The sequence below is a fragment of the Grosmannia clavigera genome (genome assembly GCF_000143105.1).
Source record: "Grosmannia clavigera kw1407 unplaced genomic scaffold GCSC_173, whole genome shotgun sequence".
Lineage (NCBI taxonomy): Eukaryota > Fungi > Ascomycota > Sordariomycetes > Ophiostomatales > Ophiostomataceae > Leptographium > Leptographium clavigerum.
In genome coordinates, this window is record NW_014040765.1 from 1,017,588 (window position 1) to 1,038,246 (window position 20,659).

The following is a 20,659-nucleotide window of genomic DNA, read 5'->3' on the forward strand; positions in this document are numbered from 1 at the left end:
ATGGGGCCGGTGGCACGGATAGGAACGAGGGTTCTAAAACGGGGCGGGAGTGTACACCGAGGTTATAATGCACAGCCTCATTCACCTATGTTATTTTTTCCATCTCTTCTTGCTTCTTCGAAAGGGACGGCATATGAACGCGCCAGCGGGTTAATACTCCATTCTATCTCTTACCGCATTTTTCTGTACGCGCCTGGTTCGTGCCAGTTTTCACGAGCTTCTTGCTGTTTTTATATATTTTATAACGATGTTATGGATCTACTATCATTTGTTGTGGCAGCAAAGGGTTCAAAAAGGTGCGTCAAAAGGAGGTAGTTGATAAGTCGCGTCACACCGCATGAAAAAAGCACTTCTGTGCTCAAGGTTCGTGTCTCAAGGTGTCTTCGCGTTATTAATAATTATATGAGGAAGCAGGACGTAGTCTGAAGGACAGAACAGTCAAAATAAAACAAAACTTGAAGAAAGGGATCAACAACAGCCTGTGCTGCGGTGCACCAACCGACCCAAAAAAGGACACAAACCAGAACAGCAGAGGCGGATAAGAAGAAGTGCCTGTTGAAACACTTCCTGCTTTTTTCCCCGCATGCAACTCCTCCTGCAATGCCACTTCCCAGAAAACATGTCCCGACTTCAGCTGACGGAGCCATCCCATGCCCCCAAAAATAAGATGAAAGGTAAAAGTATAAAAAGGGATGTGGTCATGCGTCTGAACGGATTAACAAAAGAGGGACAGGAAAGGTAGGACATTCGTATGCCAACATCAATCATGGCGTAAGGAGGGGGCTCGACCAAGAGATGAAACCCAACAGGAAAAAGACCAGAGACCGAGGCATACAGCACTGCGTTCCATAAGCGCGTTTTCTCATGATGCACCCATTAACAGTTCTACCGCCTATAAACGCCGCTATGCAAACTCATCAACAGATTGAACTGAAATCCCGGGTAGCAAATGGGCGTTGATTATTTCTTGGCGGCGGCACCGTTGACTTTGGTGTTTCCGTTGGCCGCAAGAGGCGAAGCTGCCGCTGTCGTAGCGGCATCGGCCTTGCTGTCGAGCAGCGCTTGTTTTTCGGCGACCGAAGCTTCTCCGTCCTTGGGCGAGTCCTCGAATTCGGTGTCTTCTTCACCGTCGCTGCGCTCGTCCTTGGCGACGTTATGGACAACGAAGCGGTACGCGATACGCACAATGAAATACAGCCAGAACAGGTTGAGGGCTTGCAGCGCTGCCAGCAAAGCTAGGGTGATAACGAAGGAGATGGTGCACTTGTACTGCTCTGTTTCCCAGTTGAGTTCGTAGGGGCCGACGGTCTTGAACTCGGTGAAGAGGCTGTAGATGATGCGCAGGTTGAGATAGTGGCGTAGGTACACCCACGCGCACATAAAGGTGAAGTAGTACGGTCCCATCAGCGGGCCGTCAACGTAGTTGAGGGACTTGGATGTCTGGAGAGGGAGTTAGAGATCAGGACAGAAAGGCAGAGACGACAGAGAGGCAAGAGAGAACGTACGGCCAGGAAAAAGTCGCTAATGTCGTGGGTGGTATAGACAGCAATGCCGATGTAAGTGAAGTGGAAACGGTAGCTCAGGGCGATGAGAGACAGAGAGACGATGTGGTGGCCAACGAGCTCGCGAAAATCCTTGCGCGGCTTCTCCATGCCCAGCATGAGAACAACAGCCTGCTGGGCCCAGTAGGCAGCCTCAAAGAGGTAGTAGAACTTGACAATGGCCAGGTGCGTCTTGTGGGGGAAGTTCTCGTACATGCCGCGGGTGTTGTAGAACCACACAGGCGTCTTGGACATGACGTAAAGGCCAGCAGGACCCAGCACACCAAAGTAGAGGGCGGTATACATCTGCTCCATGAAGCGGGCCTGCTTTGACCTAGAGCGCAGGCCGGCAAAGCGGGCCAGTGGCCGGAAGACCTCCTGCATGAAGAACTCGCGGGTGAAGGTGAGGACGACGGTGTAGAAGACGACAAAGGCGATATCCCAGAGGCCCTTGCCATACTGTGGTGACGCGTCCGGGTCGGCATCAGCTGCAAGCGGCAGGCGGTACGAGAGGAAGATGAAGTGGGAGAGCGGGTTGGACTCGGATGGATAGGCAGCGTAGCCCGACAGCACGACGAGAGCGATGGCCAGCGGCAAGATCCAAGTGTGGCGTGTGGTGAACTGCTTGACCCGGCGGACCAGCGACCGAGCCTTCCGTCGCTTCGAGAGCCGCTTGTCCCGCGACAAGTCGTGCTTCTACCCGTGTCAGCTGCTGTGGTTCGTCGTCTTCTAACCGTCTTCCGTCAGCAGGATCGAAAAGCCGAAACTCACCTTGTTGTTGCCCGCGGCCATGTCAACACCGCTCAGATGGGCCAGACTGGTGGCCAGAGCGCCATTGCCTTCGCTTGTCCACCCTGACCGACGAACGGCCCCATGCTGTGACGCCGAAGATGGGGTTGTGTTGTCGGGAGCGTCGACATTCAGCAGGGGGAAAGGCTCCTTGGCCGGCGAGACTGGCAGCTTGGCCGGCATGGTGGAATTAGAAGCTGTTTACCAATTGGACGATTATGTTCGGCCGACTGTCTCTGGTCACCTGTTCAGTTCGGGTTTCCAGAGATCTTGCTTATTCGTGCACCCAATAACGCTATTTCGTAGGAGAGGACTGATCCGTCAGACCGATGGATGTTGCCAAGCTGTCAAGAGCAGCACAGAGTGCAGAGGGAAACGTTCCAATAGAAGAGGAGAGAGGAAAAAAGGAGGGAGGGGTTTTATTAAAGACGCGATAATGGATGCTGGATGGCGGCTCACTCTCTTATGCGTGTACCGTCTACGCAGAAGGATGGAGGGAAAAGGTGTGATTCAGGAGTCGGTCGGCACGGCGAAGGGGCAGATGTACGTCGTAATTAAGGGTGGAGAGGCAGAAAGAGCGAGTCCGAGGAGGAAGGGGGAAAAAAAACGGAGGCAAAGCCGAGTGCGGACAACAATCTAGTCGCGATCGATTGGCGTGGTAAGGGCAAAAACGACCGCGTGGTGGAGTAAGATACGTACGGCCGATTATTATTATTATTATTATGGAAGTAGCAATGGGAGGGCACGTTTCGTCAGATGGCTGGGCGGATCCTTGGGAAAAGTCTATTATTGCTCCGTCCGGGAAGTCAGAATCAGAAGGACTGCCTGGTGCACCTTCCATTTGCATGCGTGATCGCGCTCATTCCCGGTTCGTCGTCTCGTCGCTCTCCCTTCAATGGCTTTACGTCTCTCTTGTCCCCTTTTTGGCTTTTTCTTTTTCTCTTGTGTTATCAAGCATTTTTTATAGGGGTCTTATATCATTATTACATCTCGTCCTCCCCTTTTTTTGCCATCCGCTAGTAGACAAATTAAAACGCAAAGCAGTCCCATTTTTCTGCTCCTAACTAATTCGCACTGTGCATCGTGCGCTCCTTCTCGTACGAAGACTCGTACTCCGTGCCGCAGTATTTTCCTCTCTGCAGCTCCTGCCTGCACCGACCGGCGTTATCCAGCCTCGCAGGCCGGCGTTTAGAGGCTTCCAAACTCATCGACGCCTAGCTCCCGGCTTTCCGACCCACGGCTGCTCCTCCTCGCTTTCACGGTCAGGTGGGTGGCTCTGTCTTCAGTCAGGTGGCCCCGTTCTCCCGACCTGCTGCTCCTGCATCTCTTCTTATCTTAAGGGCTGCATCCGATCCGCCCACTCCGGTCGCAGTCTTGCCTCTTCTTCCATTGCTTCTCTGCCCATTCGCCAACCAATCACCACAAAGTTTTCACGTACGGAGTAGCGAGAGGCGACCTGTCATTCTCCGGTATGATGTCATCGGCAGTAAAATTTTCTCCTGCTTCTTCGTTTCCCCATTGCTCGTTAATCTTGCCCGGCTTTTTCTTTCAACCACATGATTAGAATCGTAAGTTTTTGAATTTCATGTCATACGGAGTTACTTCGTACGGGACGGTATAGTATACTACGTATCTTACACCGTACGTCGTAAGAGACAGAGACGGGCAAGTCTTTTTTTTGCTTTGTAATATTTTGGTCATGTGATTGCAAACGTCCGGCCAAGAATAAGGACATTATATTCTACCGTGCATAGTGATGCTTACCACACGAACCTCCAATTCTCCTTGACCCTTATATCTCAAATATAGCATATCATGTCCCAAAGTGCGCCCTTCCAATGCCGGCATCCGATGCATGGTATTAACACTAAAATAAAGCGAAAAAAAAGAGGGGAAAAAAACAGAGTCCTCATGCCAAGTCCAAACCCGGCTTGCTTCGGTATATGCATATGCATCGCTGAAAGCACTTCGCTTGTGGACCGACAGATGTTAGACAGCTAATGAAAGCCAGCTGCTCAAGGCTTAGGCGACGGCGGCTCTCTATCTGAGCTTGCACGTGATAAAGCCGCCGCAACAACGGTAGGTGGCCCATCACGAGACGACCGGGCTTGTGGTATAGGTCCGGGACCACTACGGGGCGAGTCCGCACTCGCAGAGGACACCGATGCATCGCTGGTGCTGCTACGCCGAAGAGCTGGCGCAGTACCGCGGCTCGCCGAGCTGCCCATCAAGATGCCAGGCATCGCCGATGCACTGCTCTCGTTTCGTTGGAGTTGGCCCGACCCTGGCGACAGCTGCTGCTGCTGGCTGTTGTTCTCCTCCTCCTCTAGGACTCTGGCAAGTAGCCCTTGCCGATTTGGTGCCGGAATCACCATGACTGGCAGGCCCGTCGTGTCGATGCTGGGCCGTATCTTCTCTCGGAGCTTTTCGGCCTGGGTCACGGCAAATTCTTCCAGCCGCCCACGAATATCCCAACGGCCTGCCTCATCACGCGGAATGTCTTCTGGCTTGTGTGAGCCCCCAATTGTGCTCCCACTCGACTGGGATGTACCAGCTTCGCTGTTTTCGGGTCCAGGTGCTGTTCCCCGGTGGAAAGGGAGGGACTTTGTGATTGTTCGCCACGGCTTTCGAGAGAACGGCGCCGTCCTTGTCGCCTCCAAAACTTCAAATGTTGATCCTCGTTTGCCAACGCTGGTGATCTGCGAAGAGGCAGAGGATGTTGCTGTCCCCGGACCTCGTTCAGGCCTCGCCGAACTGGCGCCGCTGGAGCTACGAGAGAGAGCAGCAGCCATGTGAGGATGCACCCTCACACCCGCCGCCATCGACGTCCCCGAAGATGGCTGTGCTTCGGATGTTGTTTGAGATGCATTGCCGTCAGCCACCGGGTGATACCGCATCACGTATATAGTGCTGTCCGCGCTGGCCGTATCCGTACGACTGATTGGTGTTGCTGCTGGTGCTGGCCGTGCTGGCCATAGTGGCGGCTGCAGATGCTGTGTAGCTGCCGAGTCACCGCCGCCACCGCTGGCACCGTTATTGGTGTTTTCAATGTTGCCGTCGTCATCGGTGTCGTCGCCGCCATATCTGCCGTTTGTTGGTTCTCGTAGCCCTGCATCGTTCTCTCCACTCCTTTCCAGCCGTCGTGGTCGAGGCCAGTATCGATGGGCAAACGTCGTCATGCCTGGCCACATCTGCTTCCGGCCTGACGAGTGTGCGCTTAAGGAGAGAGCGTGCCCCCCCCTAGAACTTTCGTCGTCGTCCTTAAAGCTTTTGTTGGCTTTCCGTCGTCTGCGCGGCCATGCAAAATCAGACGGCATTATGTCGAGCATCTCGTCGCCATCGAACACCTCTCGGCCCAGGATTCCGTCTTTCTTCTCTTCCCGTTCCAGGGCCTCGATGCGCTCAACCCATTCCCATACGATCACGCTGGCTGCGGCTGCACCGACCCAGCGCACGTAGTCGCCCCAAGCTGCGAAGTCGGGCTTCGAAATGTCCAGGACAAAGAACACGATAGGCACAAGGATAGCAAGCAATGACAGTGTAGCAACGAGACATATGTTGCGCATTTTGGGATGGTAGAAGGCGTAGCGCTTCTTCATCAACGAATAGTAAATCACCCAGGCGGCATAAAGAACACCCAGGGCCAGCTGAAAGAGATAACTGAGGGCGGGAACGGCATCCGTAAACGTGCGGCCGCTGGAGCTGTAACGGAAGCTGTTGAGGGAGTCAAATATGAGATCCAGGAGAATCAACGAGAAGGCCGTCCACTTGATGATAACCTTTTCTCGCTGGCGCGGAAAGAGGCGAATGAGAGTCTGCGCCTGAGCGAGCCACAGAAATGTGTCTGAGATGATACGAATCACCTTGAGCTCTGTGCCGTCCATCACCTCTTCTTGCATCTCCTCGGCGTTCTGGATCCCCCAGGAATACTGGTTCTTGGCCACGCGGAACGTATCCGCGGTCGCGATAGTAAGCGAGATGGCAACGGTCAGCGCGGCGACCTTCTGCAGCCATGGCCGCCCGCCAATATTCTTGCCACCGGAACCACCGTTGGTGAAGCCGCGCCGGCCAAGCACGACGACGCCTCCGTCCAGAAACGACCTTGGTGCGACCATGAGCATGATGACGAGTGTATACGATATGACAGTCGTCGCAGAGAGGGCGTAGCATTGCGGGAATGTGGACGCGTAGAACGGGTCCCGGAAGTCAGACAGTTGGGGTGTGGTAGCGTCGTCAGCAGTGCGCCCAGTCGTGTCGACCTCGGTGGACAAACCTGTTGTCGTATTTGTGCTGGTTCCTACCGAGGTCGTGTTTGTGGCCGAGCTGCTAAAGATGTTGGGTGTATTTGTTGCGAGACATGGTGCCCGGAAGGCGGCGCTCGCAGTCAGGGTAATGGGATCGCTGCCAGGAATAATGATCACTCCGCCAACTGGCAGGTTGACGGCTTCACAGTTGACGCGTCTGGGTGATAAGGGGGCATGCGTGGTGGCTGCGGCTGCAGCTGCGGCTGTCGGTGTCGTCGTCATTGTCGACGCTGCCGTGGACAGCGTCACCACCAGATCAAGAGCATCCATAGCGGCGCTGTGGCCCAAGGGCGGCCGCGACCATCCAGGAGCCGAACAGGGTGTGTCCCTCTCCACGTGAACGGTCCTCCACGATTATGTTCCTATCGCCATGGAGTACGCGGCGCAAGCACTGCTCAGCAAGGAGATGAAGAACAAGCTGCTGTGGCAGATAACGCTTGGTGGCCGAGGCTGGTCGTGTATGCGCTCGCGGGAGTGATGCGCTCGTGTGGCCCCGGGGTGTGTTGTGTCCGTCGCGGGCGTCGCAAGCGTAGCAAAGTATCACCGGATGCTGCAGGACTTGCCGGCAGTCTCGGTCGCCGATACTTCTGCCTCAAATAGCAGTTTCTTTCCTGTGTGATCGTGAATTAGAGGCAGCGGCTGAAAGGAATACGGCGATATGGTCGGAATTCGGATGTGCCAGTACGGCCAAGCCAAGAAACAAGGCTCGACTGATTGGGATGAATAACGTGATTGCGTGGCCTATGGGCTGTGTAGTGTTCAGAGAACGAGAACACCGGTAGAAGAATTGGCAAGGGTTCGGCGCCGAGAGATTTGGCGTGAGATGGCGGGTTTGGTTTTAAGAGTGTAGAAAAAGGGGAGCCAACAGGATGGGATCGGCGCAGGCAAATCGCGACGCTGCTCTGACGGCGGATTTGTGTGTTTCCGCGTGTTTCTGCGGCGCAAATGTCTCGAGTGTGTTTTGTCTCTGGCTAGGGGCATAATGGGGGGGAAGAGGGGGATTGGCGATGACCTCTTCGAACAAAGTCTCTCGCCGATTATAGGGCGTATTGTTCGTATCTGGAAAGAGAAGATGCTTGTGGAGGCGGAAAATGGGGAAGGAGCCACTGGAAGGAGAGACACCGTGTACGATAGGCGAGTCCGTTCTGCAGGCAAGGGCGGGACGTTAGTACGGAGTGCTTACTATAAGCTAAGAATTAGAGATATACGAAGTAGAGCAGAAGAAAAGCTTCTGTTGTCCACGTACTCGATTATATCGTATCGAAAGAGGGGTGTTGCAGGTCCAATTGGGAGATGTCTTATCTAGGTGCTTGGCTTTAAGGCAAAGCTGGTAAGATACATGTATCCTATGTATGTAGCTTTTGATGGCAATCTTCAGCAGCAAAGGAAACTATGCTCCTGCTAGCAACAAACACAGAGCTAGCTAACCGGTTCGAGGCCCTTAAAGGACTCGCAAATATGTACTTACTCCGTAAGATTCGTATCATACGAGTCAGATGTCATAGTACATAGTATGAAGAAAATTGGGACTGCGATAAAATACTGGCCACTACCGGGTAGAGCGGAGGCATCAGTCCACGGCTCCCGTCCGCGGAGACGTCTGCCGTTCTCCCATCTCGCTTTCGTGCTGCTTCTTTGTCCCCCGCAGTAGGTCACGCCAAGATTCTTGACTCGTCCGTCTTGGCCATGCAGCCGTGGCAGTGGTACACGTCGAAAGAAGGGAGAACCACTAATGCCGTTTGCCTCTTGGCAAAAGCTTGTCTTGTGTGATGCTTTGCATTTGCTCCTCCATTGTTCTGTGGAACAGCAGCCCAATGGCAGGAGTTCCGTCAAGGGCGACCGCCATCCAGGAACGCGTCTTGGCGATCATGAATTGTGCCTCCCTTGGCTTTTTGTTTCGACGTCGCAAATAGTTCCCAAGTTGGCTGTTTGCATCGGCTGCATCATTTCTCGTATTGCTAGTGTGTGCGCGAGCATGTCGACCAGACTCAAGCTCCTCGTCGCCACAAAGATGATGTAAAATGACGTCAGACACTACGAAGTCTATTCGGCGGCTCTACGTGGTATGTCGTCCCATCTCTCGATACCAAGTTTTCTGTCTTAGCCGTGAGGTTGACCATATCGGTGATTTCTCACTCGCGGCTTGGTGGCAGCGTGTTCTGACATCCATCTACGGTATCAAATATGCACGCTCGACATCTGCTCTGCGACGTTTCTGTGCTTCTGTCCACGAAACTGCCGTGGTCGCAATGCTGTAGTATGAAAAAAGTACTATCTTAAGCATACCTCCAGGAAATGGACGGACCAGCACAAGATAAGAGCCTTTCAAGTGCTTACAATTATGCTGCGGTTCTCGGGAATGCCGCATCAACCATGGTGATAACATGTACAGTCGGGCGGACAAATTGACATTTTAGGCTTCAACACTTGAGCCAAGTGCGGATTGACAAATATGGCCAGAGCACGAGAACTTGGTGAAGGGATTACTGAAACTAGCTGCAAATACAGACCAGGCAGTGAAAGCTGGGAAATACATATTACAAGAACATCGTAGGGTATACTCGTAGACTCCGAATACCTAAATGTAACCTTTGGTTTCGGGATATTTATTCCGTCCTTTTACGCAACCGATCAGCTGTTGTATATCAGTATTCCGCATACCGTCCCGGAGAGCTCATAGGGACTGACTCGGTATGGTACGAGTCGAGTCGACAAATCTGCACTCATGAAAGCAATCGCAAACCACTGATGTCCCAGAGTTTCATAACATAACCTCCTTCCTTTCCCCAAGACCCAAACCGTAAGAAAGCATCATATAATCGCCAATATACAAAGATGGAAAGCTGAAGGCCGAGGGCAACCTGCAACTGCCCTCACAGCACTCCCTGTGACTGCAGCAGCTTCCGCAGGGCATCACTGGAAAAGGCATCGTCATCCTCGCCAGGAAGCAGCTCAATCAGACCCGTCAGGTTGGCAATAAGGTCACCCTGGTTGCGGTAGGCAAGTATGGATGGAACGGCGGCGTTGTCAAACTCGATGTCGTCGTATTGAACTTTGACAAAGCGCACGGTAGGGTTCGCACTGACAATTGGTCTCAGCGCCGACTCGACTGCGGACGATACTTGACACTGGGACGGTCAGTAAAGTCGTGCCTCAATGAAGACATGCGGTAGAAGGGACAGTAACAGAAATAGCCTACCTCGTTATCATAAACAAAGACGACAACAACAGTCTCGTGGCCGACTTTTTCGATGGCATCTAGGTACCCCAGAGCATCGACCGCGTCGAGCCGACCGTAGATGCGCACACTCGGTGACGTGCGGCGTGTGCGGACAGCACTTCCTGATCGGGACTCGTCCTCCAGCTCGCGGCGGCGAGACTCACGCCACTGGGCCAGAAACGTTTCCTCCTCTTCTTCTTGCAGTGGGTCCTCCTCAGAGTCACTCTTTTCATTGCCGTTGCTGGTGAAGCCTAGCTCACCGCCAAAGATGCTACGCCGGACATTTCGTGTCCGGTTCACCCTAGACGACTGCCGGGCTGTCTCGTAGCTTCGAGCATCGGCTATGACACCCTTGACACCTGTGGCGCGACCAGAATCGAAGGATGCAGGCGGCAGTTGCACGTTGAAACCGTTGTTGCCAGGAATGCGCATTGCGTCGTCAATTTGGCGGGAACGATATTGTTCTTCTTCGTTGAGGTAGTCGGGGTCGGTAGCAGTAGCGGATGCCTCGCGTTGTCGATCAAAACGGTCTTCCGGATGAAGGTTGCGGTCTTCGGCTGGTCCTTCGTTATTTTTATCCACGAAACGCTGGAACTCCTCCTGAGCTTCGGTCGATGACATAATGGAGGAAGAGCAACCGAGCCGACCGGAGGTATGCGATGCTTCTGTTTATGTGTATATGTAGGGACGACACGGAGCACGAAGATTGGTCAGGAGTACGTGCGACTGGGCGGTTGTGGTGTGCGTATGTAAGAAAAGGCGTTCGGTTGGCACTCGACTATCTTGTCTCAAGCTTGTGAGGGGGAATGCAGACAGGGCGTAGAGTACGTAAAGTGGGGCATGGCCAAGAGAACGGGCGTGGACGAGGTCTTTACTCCGTAGACTGCGGCCAGGTCGAAGGCGTCCTAAAAGCTAGAATAGGAAACGATAAATGCTCTGAAAAACCCGAAGCAAGGACGAGGAGCAATCTCCACAGCGATGCAAGGACAGCCACGCTTCGGTAAAGGGGTAGGGACAGGATGGGGCTGTGAAAGTATGGAGTACTAGGACGAAAGAATGGAAGTCAAAAGGCCAAATACAAGGGTGAGAAAAGACGCCCGTACGAGTCGACGTCCGGGCTATTCAAAAAGTCCATTTGTGTGCCGAATGGGACCATGGGACAAATTGTACATAGCACAAGACCGAAAACATATTTTTGGCTCCGTCTTTAATCCCTCGGGATCGGAGACCCTCTCGCTGTCGCCTGATTTTTCTTGCTTCCGACGCGTTCCCTCTTGGCGGGTCGTCCAGGCTCCTTCGATTGCGTGAGGTCGTTTCAGATTGACCAGGGTGGGCGAAGACGTATTAAGAACAAGTATGCTTTCGAAGGCGAAGCTTGAAGCAAGGCAGCTTTTGTCAGTGGTGAAGATGGGATGCTCTGCTGGATTGGAAGAAATTGAGGCATGTGACGACGATGGTACAAAGTAAAGGGCTACTACTGGCCGAAATTGCAATCCGTGCGAGGCCGCATCCGGACAATGCTGGTATGATATCGCTATGGTGGTGCCCCGCTGTTGGAGGGCGCATGGCGACAGGGGATGGTCACCTACACACAATATAGCAAGAAGGCGGGAAGCCTATACGGATTTCCAGGAAGGCACAACTGTGCCTGCAGTGATTGAGTACATAACATCTGAGGACAGCATGACAGTGCATTAGTGCGAGGTACTATCGGTTTCACTTGACAGGCAAAACGTGGTAAACATACTTCAAGCTTAGCCGCCAAGGGCATATTACGAGACCGCAGAAACAGAGCTGATGTCCAACAAGGGATGAGGAAAAGTACCGAATCTAGGGACGTGACTGCAAAGGGGAAAAGCTACGGAGTACTCATACTATGTATGCACTTGTACGGGAACAGACCAAAAGTGGATTGGCATGGTCTGATATACAAAGAACTCCGGGACGACGACACATGGACGCTAACGGTTCTCCGTGTTCTAGGTCCCCTCCACAAGCTGTGACTGGCCGTATGTGTCAAAACGAGACAAGGAGAAAGGTCTATTGGAGAAAGGGATTTTGTTGTTCAAGGGAGGCGGAATGCCAGCTTGCTTTGTCTTGTTCGAAGTACAAGTATGGCTGTCTCTCCTGCGTACACCCGGGCTGCTCTTTCCTAGGCAAGACACATAAACAGCATCACGTTTGAATTGCTCGGATAGTTTCCGTGTCCGCCACACCGCATGCCATCAACCAGTACTCAATTTGTATTATATATTAAGCTGCGTTCCCTACGAGGTAAGGGCTGACCATAGCGACAAAGCAGGCTACTATCTGGTCATCTGCACACGGTCTATTGTCAGATTCAAACATTATTCTGGGTTTTTTTTTGGTGCTTGCTAGTTTTTAAACATTTTCTCCTTCCGTTCACCCCGACGACCTCACCGTGCTATCAGTCATGAAAGCCAGAAATTCAAGAACCAACAATTAAACGACAAAGCTGAAATAAAAAAAAAGAACGGGGGCGAACAAAAAATCATACAAAGAATATCCCCAACTTCTTCACAGGCCACTGCTGTGTTTCTATACCCAAATAGCAATGGCAGATACCAGCCTTGCCCAGTTGCAGCAAAAGTGGTTGATCGTTGATAGAGCACACAACTGGGTTGGTATCTTTGACCAACGGGTGGCAAGACAGATGCAATGAACCAGTTCAGAATAACAGCCAAAAAAAAACCGACCTCACCAAAGCACTGAAGAAGTGAAGTCCCGAAGTCAAACTTAACAATCGCGAACAGAACCAATGACAGCGCCTTCGTTGAAGGGAGAGATACAGATGAAAATAGGAAAAGGATATCGTTATATAGGCGAGGAAAACTAGCCGGTAAGACATTTGGTAGGTGTCCAGGGGGGAAAGATGAGATATTGCAGAACGAAAGGAAAAGTATGGTAAGGCCGGACAGGACTGATCTGACATAATACAAACCGCCTCCGCAAACAAGGCCGTCGAATATAGGAAGCGGCGAAGAAATGTCTCAAAAAACGGGGATTATAAAACGGAAAAAATAAAGCTTTTCGGGAAATGTCGTAGAACAAGCTCAAACTCAGACATCCACACCTAGCTATAGTTCGGTACTTGCCATCCCGGCTCATCTCGCATCCACACAACAAATTGCTGCTTTATTAGCGGCCAACGGCTCATTGCTGGTCGCCGAGCACTGACAGATAGTGCCGGTCGTCTCCCCCTCTGTTATAGGACATTGGTCAGGTGTTCGTTTTTGGGCTGCTCTTGATCCGTTCGTTTCGTGATTGCGGCTGGTTCTGAAGCGAACCCAGAGGATACGACGTGGCATCGTCTCGTTATCATTGCAAAAAGCAAATCAATACGCCCAAACCTTGAGCTTTTCGGGCATTAGCAAGCAACTTGAAGAGAAACTGACAATAAGAGAAGATACTGACCGAAGAATCCCATGAGCCAGTACATAAGCTGATACCATCATTGCTTACACCGAGGCAGCTGACACGGTTCTCGTGACCAACGAGAGAGCCAACTTTCTCGCCCCTTGTCACGTCCCAAACCTTGTCACTGTTAGTTTCTCGAAACAAGACTGCCATCACATCAGGACCCCACGGCTGCTCTCACCTTGCATTCGAAGTCATCATAACCAGCAAAAAGCAACCGGCCAGACACAGATGTAGCCACGGATGTGATGCCGCACAGAATGGACTCGGACTACATAGGTTGTTAGCTCCAGTCCTTAACGCCACAATCACGCCACAGATCCAACTCACCCCATAGACGTTCAACTCGCGATCAGCCCGGATGTCGAAGAGTCTGCATGTAGCGTCATCAGACCCAGTGACGAAAGAGTGGCCATCCGGGAAGAACTGGATGGCGTTGATGTCAGACTCATGACCAGCAAAAGTCTGGACGGCCTTGCCGGCGCGGATGTCCCAGAGCTTGGCAAAGGCATCGCAAGCGCCCGAGATGAATGTGTTCTGGTTGGTAGGGTTCAGGCTGATGCTCATGACATCGCCCAGATGGTCGGCAAACTCGACGACGCGCGTACCGGTCTCGATGTCCCACTTCATGCATGTCATGTCACCAGAAGACGTCAGAATGCTTCGATCGTTGATAAAGCGACAGCAGGAAAGGTACCCGGCGTGGCCGGACAGCTCGCGAGCGACACGCGTCGGTCCATCACGGTTCTGGTTCAAATTGTAGATGGAACAGATATTGTCGAGACCACCGCACGCGACATAGTTGCCGCTCGGGGCGTAGGCGCAGGTCATGACCCACGAGGACCGCAGAGGAATAGCGTGGACCTTGTTCGTCGTGTAGGCATCCCAGATGATGAGCTTGCCGTCCTGAGATGCGGACACGAGGTGCCTCCGGTCCGTAGACCAGTGCATGGCGTAAATCTTGGCCAGATGGCCCTTCAGGGTGCGCTTCGCCTTCATCATCTGGCTGCGGGAGACCGACTCGTGAGATTGCTGAGCGACAGCTCGGACTGCGGAGAATTATCAGTATTGCGTATACGGTAGGATTAGATAAGCCCATAAGCGACGGAAGACAAAAACTGACGCGTTGTGTCGGCAAGCTCATCCTTCTTCCGCTTAATGCGATCCTTGAGCGATTCAGCTTCACGACGTGCCTGCTGGATCCTCGCCTGCATGGCCTCAGGTGACACATCGCCTTGCCGTTGGGAATCCATTATCGGCTATGAAGATGTGTGGTCGATGAACGGAAAGGAGTGGACAAGAAGCAAACGAATCGGGTTCGTTTGCCGAGTCGATCGTAGAAGGCCGAGGTTGAAGTCGAAGATAACCAATTGGCGACAACGAGGTTGGGGGGAGATGCTAAAGGGAGGTCGATTTTTAGCGAATTTCGGGCGATGAGATGAACAAATGAGCGAATGTGAGGTTTGATTCGCTAGTTTCCGTTTCGGTGAACCGTTGGCGACGGCGACAGGAGGCCGTAAGATTAAGGAGAGAAGGCGATAGCAAGCGGCGCTGGTTTCCGCAGAGACCGAAATGGAAGAGCGACAGCAAATCCGAAGGGGACCGACAGCGACGAGAAGGGAGGCTGAGTTAGACGAAAGGCCGGAAGAAGCAGCAGAAAGAGGACGAGAGTGGCCAAACGCTAACGGAAAGGGAGAGGAGAAAGAGAGGGAGGTGAGAGAAAGCAGGACGGGGATAACAAGTAGGGAAGAATGCTGATTTGCTGGGGGGAGGGACGAAGCGGGTAGGGGGTAGTATAGCTCGGTAATGGGTCTGGACGGACGAGAGAGGTAGATGAGGATTGGAGTAGCGTTGAGAGTGGTTCGAGAGTGCGCCTTTGGTGCTAGGAAGAAAGGGGAAAATTGGGTGAGGAAGAAGTGGAGGTATGAGTTTCGGAGACGAGAGAAAAGGCAGGAAAGATGGGGCAGGAAATTTGGCCAACTACGAGTATGTGCAGGTGCGGTGGGGTTGGGACGGAGTGACTGTCGCCAGTGGGCAGTCCCCATACGTTGTGGGCTAGCAGCTATTACGGAGTATAGCTAGCTGCTAGGCCACGACTGTGACCGCGTTGCACAGAAGAGCCAGGCGAACGGCCGCGAAACGTCTACGGAGTCATACGGACACAGCAAAAGCAGCAGCAGAATAAGAAGAAGAAGAAGCAGAAGCAGCCACCACGACCGCACCACACTCTCGCGGGCTCGCGACGGGAGGCGATGGCTTTTGAGATCTGCAAACGACGGACTGTGGGACTGTGCTCTGCATCCGCCAGCTAGGCGGCCGAAGGGCCGGATGCAGGGCCAAAGCTCGATCTCGAGGCATCCCTACGCGTACATGACACTTTGCATATGCGTGGAGCGCTGATGCTGGGATGATGCACGGCGGCCGAGGCAGGTACAAGTGCGAGAATTACGAGCATTCTGGACTATGCACGATGCTTGTACTCTTGCACACACTCTCCGTCTGTCCCTTGTCTGGAATCCCTGCTGGCTAGGTGCTATGTATCGCCCGTGTATCTTACTATGTACTATGTTTCTTACGATACGACTGTACTGATTAGGGCCTACTCCGTACGACGTACTATGTAAGATTCTCTGCAAAAACAGCTTGCCGGCCGGGAAAGTTAAACACGGCGTCTACGGAGTACTTTTACGATGCATACATATTATCTTATGTACGTAGGATCAGTATAGCACGGACGGCATGCAGCTGTGCATTGTCTCTCACCTCGCAGGGAACTAAGCAGCAACAAGCTACCGCCCAGAGGCAGCCGGCCAGCCTTACTCACATCAAAGGCGGTGGTCAAGCTGGCGCACTAGGACTAATCGTGCACTAGCGAACGCAAGGGAATCGGTCCTGTTGCGGCCGTTGACAGGCTCAAGAGCAAGGGTGAGCGCTGCATCGTGCAGTATAATACAGGATGTCGCAGTGCTGGTGGACGCCCTAAAGCGGAAGTGGTGGAGAAAATAAAGGGACAAGTTCAGCAGTCTTACTGCTCTCCTGGGCAAAAACAGCAAGTAGGATAGTCTCTTACGGAGTATGCACTGATGCACTGCCACCGGTGCTGTAGTTCGCAAGAAAACCGGCCAGGATAGGCAGCTGTCAGGGGCTAGGAAAACGGCAGGAGAGCCGATGGCAATGGTGGGTCTGTGCGTCGATTCCCGTTTTTTCTTTTTCTTTTTTTTTTTCTTTTTTTCTTCCTTTCTGTCATCCTGTCGCCCCCTTTTCGTGCGTTCGGAGTGGCCAATCCTGGTAGACAGCGACATCAGATTGTTGTCAAAACATCTACTATTTATGCGGCGACTGTTTCTCCCTTGCCGCTACCCGCATAACGGTTTCCGATAAAGTCACAGCGTTGCGACCCCCCAATATACGACGTAGTCGTATTAACTGGCCTTCATCTTAGCAGCGAAGTGTACGCTAATGGTATGGGCGCACACATAGTACGTCGAAAGTACAATGCATATGCATGCTTAGTAACCTAGATATGTCAGCCTACACACACGGAGTACAAGTGCCCCGCTCCTTTGCAGCGAATTACGGAGTGCGGCTTCCTAGCGTCCCCGAGTCCTGCCCGTTCGTGTCTGCAGAGTCGCCAGAGGAGCCCCACCTTTCGAAGCCCATTTGAAATGGGATATTTATCAGCAGTTATGCTACAGAACGGGCTCTCTGTCCCAATAATGCCCTCTCTGGCTCTGCGAATCGGCCTTACCAAATTGCTGCTCGCGAGACAATCGCTGGGCATTGCGTGTGATGTGCCGTGCATTCGACGCAACCTATCTTCCTTTCCTCTTATTCTGCCGATCAATCGTCCCGGTACAACCTACCCGCCGATGATCTTCCAAGAAAAACAGTCGGATTCCACCATCAAAAGGGGCTTCTGGGCCTGTCCACGATCAGGATGCCTGTCCCAGAGCGCACGCGTGTGTACGGAGTACTCCGTAAATGCAAGCTACTCGGCATATGGCGAGGAGAGGCCCACAAATACGCAAAGTAAGATACAGACTCCATAGGACTCCGTAAGATGTTCAATATTATTGCTTTATTGCCCGACAGGACCAAAACGCCGGAGGTGTCTGACTAGCTGTGCGCCTTGGCCCATGAACGGAACCAATCGAGCGACTCGGGGTTCGCCACGCTGGCGTTTGTCTTGACAGCCATGCCGGAGAGAATCTGCTTGACCGCGACTTCGATCCTGAAGAGGTTGGGCTTGATTAGTAACGTGAAACTCAAAAGAGGCATGAGATGATAGGAGAGGAGAGGACCCACTTCTTCCCGTTGGTCGTCTTTGGGATGCCGCCTCCACATTCTTCAACAATGCCGGGCACATGGCGTGAACTGAGTTCTCTCCGAATAACAGACTTGATCCGGCTACGCACGGTGTCGTCAAAAGCCGCTGCGCCGGGCGCCATAACCACAAATAGGCACACAGTCTCGTCAGTGTCCTGGGGGCGACGCCGACCCACACACAAGGCGTCCTCCACTTCGGCCGCAAAGAATCGAGTCAGAATGTTGTAGATCTCGGCGCTACCAAACCGCACCCCAGACGGCTTCAGCACACCGTCAGACCGGCCCAGCATCACCAGCGACTGGCCCTGCAGCCGGACGAAGTCGCCATGGTGCCACCAGCCCTCGAACCGCTCGAAATAGGCCGCACGGTACTTGGCGTCGCCATCGTAAAATGTCAGCGGCTGGCAAGGAAACGGCTCGGTGCACACGAGGTCGCCCTCCTCACCAGCGGCCACAAGCTGCGGGTGGTCGGATGGCGATGCCGAGTCGGCCACGGCAATCGCCATGCCCAGCCCGGCGCACTGCACGGCACCTGCGACTACAGGCAGCAGCGGACATGGAGCACCAAACAGCGAGATGATATCAGTGCCTCCGGTGATGGATGCAAGGTGGACCCGCTTGGGGAATGTGGCGTACACATAGGCAAACGTTGAGGGTGGGAGCGGAGACGCGGTCGAGTAGATGGCCTCGAGAGCAGACAGGTCGATGTCTGACGGAATCCGCACGTGGCTGGACTCGAGCGCAGTGAGGTAGGCTGCCGAAGTGCCATAGTGTGTTACGCGGAGCTTTGCCAGCAGCCGGGGAAGGGAGAGGGGACCTTGAGGCTTGAAGGGAGAGCCTGTGTATAGCACCAAAGACGTGCCGACGGCCAGGCTGGACACGCTCCAGTGCCACATCATCCACGACGTGGTTGTGTAATAGAGCATGCGCGACGCTGGGCCGAGGGAGCAGTGTAAAACGTGTTCCTTCTTGTGTTGGATGAGCGTGCCCAGTGAAGTGTGCACGATCGCCTTCGGCAGGCCGGTCGTTCCACTGGAGTAGAGGATGTAGAGTGGATGCGAGGGCGGAAGCTGTTCGAATTTCAGAGGCGCATCAGGCGCGCTATGAAGTTGAAACGTTTCCTTTCAGTGCCCGCGTCCACTCCAAGCATATCAAGCCACGCCGACAGACAGAGAGAAGAACCTACCTGGACAAAAATGCGGCATAATGCTCCACTAAGGCAGTCTTGGGCTTGAGGGCATCGAGGTCGACGCCGTTCTCCCTTGCAGCCGGGTCATGTGCCGAGATGATGACGACGGCCTTGAGGCTGCCACTGAGCGCCTCGGCAATCTGCCGGGTCTTGTCCATGCTCGGCCAGACCTTGCCGTTGTAGATGGTAGCGCTGTCAGCGAAGAGCACCTTGGGCTTCACGCGCAGCAGCCGGTCGAGCACGGCACTGACACCATTGTCCGGACTCATGGACGTCCACACGGCGCCGATCGATGCCGCAGCCAGCATGGCCACGATCGCCTCGGCATGGTTGCCCACGAAGCCGGCCACAACGTCGCCCGGCTGCAGGTCAATGGCCAGACTACGCAGCCCGGAGGCACACAGCCGGACGGCATCGCGCAGCTGGGCCCACGACGTCGTCACCATGGGCGCGGTGGCCGTGCTGCTGCCACCATCGCTGCTGTCCCAGGCCTCGGTGACGGTGATCAGTGCCGGCGCCGTCGAGTCGACCTCTACGCCAGCCGGGAACAGCAGGTTTTCGGCAAAGTTCAGGCGCGCGCCAGAGAAGAAGTCTGGGCGCGGAAACATGGCCGTGGTGGGCAGGATGCGGTCATACGTTTTGGACGCCGCCACGCCGACAAAGTGCCACACGTCCTCCCAGAAAGTGGCGACGTTCTCGACCGACCAGCGATACAGGCCGTCATAGTCGGTGAGACCCAGGCCGTGCTTGGCATTGACAGCCTCGAGGAAATGGTGCATGGGCGTATCCCGTGGGCTGGGGTGGCGCCATAGCTCGCTGGTCGTCATGATGCGAGACGATGTTCGGCTAGCCAGAAAAAAAAAAAAAAAGTAAGGCAGACCGCTGGCAGCCAAAGAGCAGGACGACGAAAATTGGCTGTACGTTCTATTGGGCAGGCGCCTCGAGCTGTGAGCGATTTCTTTGTTTTGTCCAGGATTAAAACGAATACGAGTAAGAAGAAGACGAATCTGTGCAGGAATCAGAGCGAGCGGCATCCCATTGTCGCCAATGGGCGCAAACGACTGCAGCTCTGCTTCTCCGCACATACTATGGATTATTGCTCGTAAACCCGCTATGGTGACAAAGACGGCGTCTTCATGCTGATTTAATGTCATGTGACTCGGAGTTGGGCCGGCCAGGGAAAGAGCAGTGCAGCACGGAGTACGGAGCAATTATACAAGTACGGAGTAAGATACACTTCACAAGACACAGTCTCAACCCGCCTCTTGGCCTCTTGGCCTTGCGATCTGCCACGGCTGACCGGGACGAAGTCGGGCTGTGCCCCCACTCGCGGTGTCGCAAATGTCGCCTCTCGCTTCTGTTCATGCAAGATACGAACTTTCGCACAGTCAGCCCCGGCCACTGCATCGGACCGTTCGAATATGTAGATGCCATTCGAGTTTCCGATTACGATCTCGATGCATTGCCAGAACCGGCCGGTCGTGCTGGAGCTAGAGTAAGCCGTGCGCCCAACAGCGCTACCGGGCGTCGACCTGGAGGCAAAAAGAGGCAAGACCAAGCCAGAAAGAGCATGATTCGGTGTCATCTGGCACAGTTGTCGCGCCCGGCAGCCGCCGTTCCATCCGAACCACCCGGCGAAGCGGTGTGGTGCCACCCATAGGGCCATCAGCAGTGACTTGTCCTCAGCTCCTTCGATGCTGTACATATGTGTCGATGCGCAACATGCAGAGTGACCAAGTCAGAGAGATAAAGACGGCACAGTCGCTAGTCCGTACGACTGCGATCGGGTGAAGGCGGGATCTAGTTGGACTGCTCTTCTGACATGCACCCCTCTCCTGGCCCAATTTCCGGA

At 53.7% G+C, this 20,659-nt stretch overlaps 6 protein-coding genes across 6 annotated transcripts; all 6 read right to left on the minus strand.

Annotated features, from left to right (window-relative positions):
• Positions 1–960: 960 nt before the first annotated feature.
• CMQ_7315 (ceramide synthase membrane component) lies at positions 961–2,513 on the minus strand (the record flags this gene model as incomplete). Its single annotated transcript, XM_014314320.1, has 3 exons — positions 961–1,440; positions 1,506–2,237; positions 2,313–2,513. The coding sequence occupies 3 exons, from the start codon at positions 2,511–2,513 to the stop codon at positions 961–963; spliced, it is 1,413 nt and encodes a 470-aa protein (XP_014169795.1).
• Positions 2,514–4,345: 1,832 nt separating this feature from the next.
• On the minus strand, positions 4,346–6,904 carry CMQ_7241 (pH signal transduction protein; the record flags this gene model as incomplete). Its single annotated transcript, XM_014314246.1, has 1 exon — positions 4,346–6,904. The coding sequence occupies one exon, from the start codon at positions 6,902–6,904 to the stop codon at positions 4,346–4,348; it is 2,559 nt and encodes an 852-aa protein (XP_014169721.1).
• Positions 6,905–9,507: 2,603 nt separating this feature from the next.
• CMQ_7148 (putative phosducin) lies at positions 9,508–10,475 on the minus strand (the record flags this gene model as incomplete). The annotated part of the gene is made up of 2 exons (XM_014314153.1): positions 9,508–9,762; positions 9,834–10,475. The coding sequence occupies 2 exons, from the start codon at positions 10,473–10,475 to the stop codon at positions 9,508–9,510; spliced, it is 897 nt and encodes a 298-aa protein (XP_014169628.1).
• Positions 10,476–13,449: 2,974 nt separating this feature from the next.
• CMQ_7036 (guanine nucleotide-binding protein beta subunit) lies at positions 13,450–14,545 on the minus strand (the record flags this gene model as incomplete). Its single annotated transcript, XM_014314041.1, has 3 exons — positions 13,450–13,563; positions 13,623–14,341; positions 14,416–14,545. The coding sequence occupies 3 exons, from the start codon at positions 14,543–14,545 to the stop codon at positions 13,450–13,452; spliced, it is 963 nt and encodes a 320-aa protein (XP_014169516.1).
• Positions 14,546–17,408: 2,863 nt separating this feature from the next.
• Positions 17,409–19,634, minus strand: CMQ_7727 (acetoacetyl-synthase; the record flags this gene model as incomplete). The annotated part of the gene is made up of 3 exons (XM_014314732.1): positions 17,409–17,523; positions 17,598–18,719; positions 18,805–19,634. 3 exons carry the CDS (start codon positions 19,632–19,634, stop codon positions 17,409–17,411), a joined length of 2,067 nt encoding a protein of 688 aa, XP_014170207.1.
• Positions 19,635–19,957: 323 nt separating this feature from the next.
• CMQ_7608 (uncharacterized protein) lies at positions 19,958–20,512 on the minus strand (the record flags this gene model as incomplete). Its single annotated transcript, XM_014314613.1, has 1 exon — positions 19,958–20,512. The coding sequence occupies one exon, from the start codon at positions 20,510–20,512 to the stop codon at positions 19,958–19,960; it is 555 nt and encodes a 184-aa protein (XP_014170088.1).
• Positions 20,513–20,659: the final 147 nt, after the last annotated feature.